The sequence below is a fragment of the Scardinius erythrophthalmus genome, assembly GCF_964197995.2.
Source record: "Scardinius erythrophthalmus genome assembly, chromosome: 18".
NCBI classification, from domain to species: Eukaryota; Metazoa; Chordata; class Actinopteri; order Cypriniformes; family Leuciscidae; genus Scardinius; species Scardinius erythrophthalmus.
In genome coordinates, this window is record NC_138238.1 from 39,397,847 (window position 1) to 39,404,850 (window position 7,004).

The 7,004-nt window shown below is 45.3% G+C and overlaps 1 protein-coding gene across 1 annotated transcript in view; it reads right to left on the minus strand.

Annotated features, from left to right (window-relative positions):
* Positions 1-5,379: 5,379 nt before the first annotated feature.
* gsg1l2b (gsg1-like 2b) overlaps positions 5,380-7,004 on the minus strand; it is a gene marked incomplete at both ends in the record, with an annotated part of 33,086 nt that continues 31,461 nt past the window's right edge. The window contains one exon of the mRNA XM_081392301.1: positions 5,380-5,683. Coding sequence (XP_081248427.1) covers positions 5,380-5,683 — 304 coding nt within the window. The remainder of the gene's footprint in view (positions 5,684-7,004) is intronic.

Below are 7,004 nucleotides of genomic sequence, written 5' to 3' on the forward strand. Positions count from 1 at the left end.
ATTATTCCAATGTAAATCATCTGTTCTCTATGTGAATATACAGTAAAGTGTAATTTATTCCTGTGATCAAAGCTGAATGTTCAGCATCATTACTCCAGTCTTCAGTGTCACATGATCCTTCAGAAATCACTCTAATATGAGGATTTGATGATCAAGAAACATTTATGATTATTATCAGTGTTGAAAACAGTTGTGCTGCTTTAGATTTGTGTGCAAACAGTTATACATTTTATTTTTCAGGATTCTTTGACAAATAGAAAGTTTCAAAAGAAAAATCTCACTGACCCCAAACTTTTAAAATCTGGCCTACATTAATGCTGCAGAGTTATATGAGGCTCGAATGTATAAATATACTAGTTATTATAAATAATAATAATCTTATTACACACACACACACACACACACACACACACACACACACACACACACACTTCACCTTATAGGCTTGTAGGTGGACTGTACTTGACTTCATTTAACCAACTATGATAGTTGGACACAAATAATAATAAATTCAACTCAGACTAACGTTTTACTCACCATTAGCGCGCTTCTGGTGTGGTTCCATTCACATCCAATAATTTAAGTGACACGATTATAAATTTATCTGAGACAAACAGCAGATCCAGACTGTTCCACACACACATGCAATTTCATCTCTCCATTCCGACTGTAAAGAACGATATGTATTTATTATTTTTCTTTCATGCATTTATTCTGAGTAGTTTTCAAACGATTTGTGAATTTCAAATTACCGCGCCATTTCACATTGTCCAATGAAATTTGAGCTTGCTGTGCCACATTACGATTGGTTAGCACACACAACAGCTGATATCAATTTTTTTTTTTTTTTACAATAAGCAGAATAATTACAACAAAAAGAAAAGAAAAAAGGTGCATATATGGTAGCTCCAGATAATATCAGGTAACAATAAGGGGGATTCGAGTGATTCGTTACTGTACACGTTGTCAAATTAATTATAATTCAAACGCATTTTTATAGGCTATTAACCACAGTATTATTGTTAATAGGGGTACATTTGATTAAGTTAATCAAATTGAGATGAAACTGCCTTTCATAAAAACCCCATTGTCCTCTATCAGTGCATTATATCAGTGTGTTCAGAGCGTGTTGGTCTGCAGCGCCGCCCTCTGGCAAAAACAATGAAGTGTTTCTATGCAGAAAATAAACTGATCATTTCAGGTTATAAATGTTATTTTTTATTATAATGCATTGGTCATTGTAGTTATCACTCTATGCCTGGCAGCTTTTGTAAAAGACTTAATTCAATATACTGTACATTTCATCAACATAAAGTCAAACAAAACCAAGGAAATAAAAATAATCAAGCAAACAAATACAGCAATTATTTACCAAATATTAAACATAAACAGTCTGACATGCGTTTAATTTAACACCATTAGTCTACAATACAGTACAGTATGCCGCTTGTGCATTACAGTAAAAAACTGTGTGTCATTCATTATTGCACATTAAATGTAAACAGTTCGTTTTTGGCAGTGCAAAGACTCAGTTCATAAAGAGGTGCATTATTTATTCTAAAGGATTTAAATGAGGTTAAATGTACAGATTCAAGTAACGTGAGCACATTTCCCAGAACAACACAAGTTTCCCACGGAAAACTCACTTCTTTCTACTTCTTTCCCACACATCTGTGAGTTTATCTAGAGCTCAACCAATTTCTTTTCTCTTCACAGTGACACACATTCGACTGAATGCAGAATGATTAATGCTTTGTCAGTCATTAAAAACAAAATAATTCTCTTGATTTTACAATATAAAGCTAAACGAAATGGTAATCCTTAGATAATTTGATTTGCATTGAGATTATCATTATCTGTTGATGATCAAACTGGGTATATAAAATAAACATTTCCAGGACTTTAGCATGCTACGGTTAAAGAACAGGGATCAATCGCACAAACTAAGGCACTCAGCAATGTGATTTGTGTCTCATTAGAACAGATATACACCCTCGGGATCGATTCGGGAATGACTTCTTAATACAGAGCAGAAAATCTACAACAGCCGTTTCTACTGAGTCAGTGTGGCAGAAAACACTGCAAATAATCATGTTCTTCCTCAGTGTTTCTGTCTTGTTTTCCAGCACAAACATCTAAACATTCTTAAATCAAGGTACATTTACTGCAGAAGAAGCAACATTACTGAAGATATGAAGTCTTGTTTTATGAAAAAATCATTTGTTTGTGCTTAAAACAAGAACAAATATGACATGGAGTCAGAAAAATCAACTTCATTCAAAGGGAAAACAAAACAACTTTGTGTTGTTTTAAGCATGAACTCAGTTTATTTTGACACAATTTTAAGTAAACAAAACTAAATATATTCAGTCATTTTGCTTCTCCAGTAAATGTATCTTGATTTAAGAATGTTTAGATATTTGTGCTGGAAAACAAGACAAGTCACCTTTATATACTGTATATAGCGCTTTTTACAATACAGATTGTTTCAAGGCAGCTTTACAGAGATAACAGGAAAATAACGCAACAAATACTGAAGAAGATTTTTTTTTTTTGGAAAGTATGCATGTTTTTAACACGATTTCAGTGGTTCGATTAAAACAATTGTCTTGTGTCACATTATATGATCTAAGATTGAGGAAAATCCTTCATTTTTCCCAGTTCTGGTTCCGGTATATGTTTTACATATCAGCACATTAATAACAAACTAAAACTCACAACATCAGCTTCCAACAATAGCACAACAGAGCACATCGAACGAGACATCATGACTCGGACCGGGTCACACTAGAGGTCTGCTACCCGGTTGCGGGTCGGGTTTGGGTTTATGTTTAATGAATAGCCTCGGGTTCAGGTTTGTAACTATGAAAAACTATATAGGCTATACATATATATAGTTTGCGTGCCGTGTGCTTGCTGTGTTGTGACAGAAATAGTGCGAGCGAGAGCACACGCGCAAAATAGTTTTGTAAAATGATATATGATATATATATACATTTTTCTCCCTGTGGAGTCGTGTCTGGGACCGGGTCTCAGTCCTCAGCAGAACTCCTCTCCCTGTGGAGTCGTGTCTGGGACCGGGTCCCAGTCCTCAGCAGAACTCCTCTCCCTGTGGAGTCGTGTCTCGGACCGAGTCCCAGACCTCAGCAGAACTCCTCTCCCTGTGGAGTCGTGTCTGGGACCGGGTCCCAGTCCTCAGCAGAACTCCTCTCCCTGTGGAGTCGTGTCTGGGACCGGGTCCCAGTCCTCAGCAGAACTCCTCTCCCTGTGGAGTCGTGTCTCGGACCGAGTCCCAGACCTCAGCAGAACTCCTCTCCCTGTGGAGTCGTGTCTGGGACCGGGTCTCAGTCCTCAGCAGAACTCCTCTCCCTGTGGAGTCGTGTCTGGGACCGGGTCCCAGTCCTCAGCAGAACTCCTCTCCCTGTGGAGTCGTGTCTCGGACCGAGTCCCAGTCCTCAGCAGAACTCCTCTCCCTGTGGAGTCGTGTCTCGGACCGGGTCTCAGTCCTCAGCAGAACTCCTCTCCCTGTGGAGTCGTGTCTCGGACCGGGTCCCAGACCTCAGCAGAACTCCTCTCCCTGTGGAGTCGTGTCTCGGACCAGGTCCCAGTCCTCAGCAGAACTCCTCTCCCTGTGGAGTTGTGTCTCGGACCGGGTCCCAGACCTCAGCAGAACTCCTCTCCCTGTGGAGTCGTGTCTCGGACCAGGTCCCAGACCTCAGCAGAACTCCTCGCCCTGTGGAGTCGTGTCTCGGACCGGGTCCCAGTCCTCAGCAGAACTCCTCTCCCTGTGGAGTCGTGTCTCGGACCGGGTCCCAGACCTCAGCAGAACTCCTCTCCCTGTGGAGTCGTGTCTCGGACCGGGTATCAGTCCTCAGCAGAACTCCTCTCCCTGTGGAGTCGTGTCTCGGACCGGGTCCCAGACCTCAGCAGAACTCCTCTCCCTGTGGAGTCGTGTCTCGGACCAGGTCCCAGTCCTCAGCAGAACTCCTCTCCCTGTGGAGTCGTGTCTCGGACCGGGTCCCAGTCCTCAGCAGAACTCCTCTCCCTGTGGAGTCGTGTCTCGGACCGGGTCCCAGTCCTCAGCAGAACTCCTCTCCCTGTGGAGTCGTGTCTCGGACCGGGTCCCAGTCCTCAGCAGAACTCCTCTCCCTGTGGAGTCGTGTCTCGGACCGGGTCCCAGACCTCAGCAGAACTCCTCTCCCTGTGGAGTCGTGTCTCGGACCGGGTCCCAGTCCTCAGCAGAACTCCTCTCCCTGTGGAGTCGTGTCTCGGACCGGGTCCCAGACCTCAGCAGAACTCCTCTCCCTGTGGAGTCGTGTCTCGGACCAGGTCCCAGACCTCAGCAGAACTCCTCTCCCTGTGGAGTCGTGTCTGGGACCGGGTCCCAGTCCTCAGCAGAACTCCTCTCCCTGTGGAGTCGTGTCTCGGACCGGGTCCCAGACCTCAGCAGAACTCCTCTCCCTGTGGAGTCGTGTCTGGGACCGGGTCCCAGTCCTCAGCAGAACTCCTCTCCCTGTGGAGTCGTGTCTCGGACCGGGTCTCAGTCCTCAGCAGAACTCCTCTCCCTGTGGAGTTGTGTCTCGGACCGGGTCCCAGTCCTCAGCAGAACTCCTCTCCCTGTGGAGTCGTGTCTCGGACCGGGTCCCAGTCCTCAGCAGAACTCCTCTCCCTGTGGAGTCGTGACTCGGACCGGGTCCCAGTCCTCAGCAGAACTCCTCTCCCTGTGGAGTTGTGTCTGGGACCGGGTCTCAGTCCTCAGCAGAACTCCTCTCCCTGTGGAGTCGTGTCTCGGACCGGGTCTCAGTCCTCAGCAGAACTCCTCTCCCTGTGGAGTCGTGTCTCGGACCGGGTCCCAGTCCTCAGCAGAACTCCTCTCCCTGTGGAGTCGTGTCTCGGACCGGGTCCCAGACCTCAGCAGAACTCCTCTCCCTGTGGAGTCGTGTCTCGGACCGGGTCCCAGACCTCAGCAGAACTCCTCGCCCTGCGGAGTCGTGTCTCGGACCGGGTCTCAGTCCTCAGCAGAACTCCTCTCCCTGTGGAGTCGTGACTCGGACCGGGTCCCAGTCCTCAGCAGAACTCCTCTCCCTGTGGAGTCGTGTCTCGGACCGGGTCCCAGTCCTCAGCAGAACTCCTCTCCCTGTGGAGTCGTGACTCGGACCGGGTCCCAGTCCTCAGCAGAACTCCTCTCCCTGTGGAGTCGTGTCTCGGACCGGGTCCCAGTCCTCAGCAGAACTCCTCTCCCTGTGGAGTCGTGTCTCGGACCGGGTCCCAGACCTCAGCAGAACTCCTCTCCCTGTGGAGTCGTGTCTCGGACCGGGTCCCAGTCCTCAGCAGAACTCCTCTCCCTGTGGAGTTGTGTCTCAGACCGGGTCCCAGTCCTCAGCAGAACTCCTCTCCCTGTGGAGCCGGCAGCTGGTTCAGGTCCAGGAACAGGGAGTTGTCGGAGAGCTTGCGTCCAGAGCCGGACAGGTCCAGAAACTCCTCGCCGGAGCTGCTGGGAACGGAGCTGATGTACATGTCCCACACCTGTTCTGGAGAGTCCAGGTCCAGCAGCTTCTGCTTGATCTTCAGGTTCTTCTCCATGTTCTTCCGCTTGTGTTTGAACTCCAGTATAGTTTTAGTGTATCTGTTTATGGTGGTGACGGAGGAAGCCATGCAGGCGGTGAACGAGCTCCACGCCAGACTGAAGAAAACACCATCCACAGAAATTAGAATCGACATTTTAATACAACTTAATGTCCCATGACCCAAATACTGTGTACATTTTTATTTATGTGAAATTTAAATAGTTTATATAAATTTAAATAGTTTTGGTCAAGTTAATTAATATATTATATATATACTGTATATATATATATATATATATATATATATATATATATATATATATATATATATATATTAGGGCTGTGCAACGATTAATCGTATATACAAAATAAAAGTTTGTTTACATAATATGTGTGTGTACTGTGTCTAACTATTTTGTATATATAAATGCACACACATGCATGTATATATTTAAGATTTTAATTTATTTATGTATAAAATATTTATATTTAAATATATATATACATTATATACATGCAAATATGTCTTAAATATATACATGCATATGTGTGTATTTATATATACAAAATAATTATACACATTATACACATATATTATGTAAACACAAACTTTTATTTTGGATGTGATTAAATGCAATTAATAGTTGCCCAGCACTAAAATACACATTTAAGTGTCATATCAGTTCCCTTTCGAGGGAACTCGTACTGCGTTGATGATGACACTATTGGGAACGCCTCTTGGCATAATGCATCTGAAGCATGAATGAAACTATTTCAATCCTATTGACATTGCGTGATGACGTAGCGTGTGGCGGCATACAAGGAAACTACAAAGGGACGCCGGCACACAAAAGCGCTAGCTTTCGCTCTCTGTTGTGTGATCGTCTATTTGGTGTTGTCTGTGATATATATATGTATAACATGCTCAGCATCGCGGCGGGGGATCTGGATGAGCTACGAGGAGCTCCTGGAGGGTGTGACGCGTGCTGTGGCCAAACTTAACATCAGTTGTCCACAAGAGAGGCAGGAAGCGCAGGCTTGAAGCAAGCTTGATGAGCGCTTTCTGCAGCACCGATCACAGCCTTCATGCCGGGGTTTGCCATTCTTTCCAGACTTACACAATGAGTTGTGTAAGTCATGGAACAGGCCATTTTCCTCGCACCTGTCTAATCCTCCAGTGTTGGATTATAGCAACATCGTAGGGATTAAGGAGAACGGTTATGGGATGATGCCGCGTGTTGAGGAGGCTTTGGCCAGCTATCTCTCCCCAGACGTAGCGTCATTCCTTAAAGCCCGGTGCTGCCCACCAAACCCTGCTGAACTACATCTGCTTTGGTGGGCAGAGCTTATATGGCAGCGGGTCGGGCTGGTGCGAGCCTGCATACTATGGCCATCATGCAGGCCTACCAGGCCAACCTGTTAAAGGACCTTGATGAA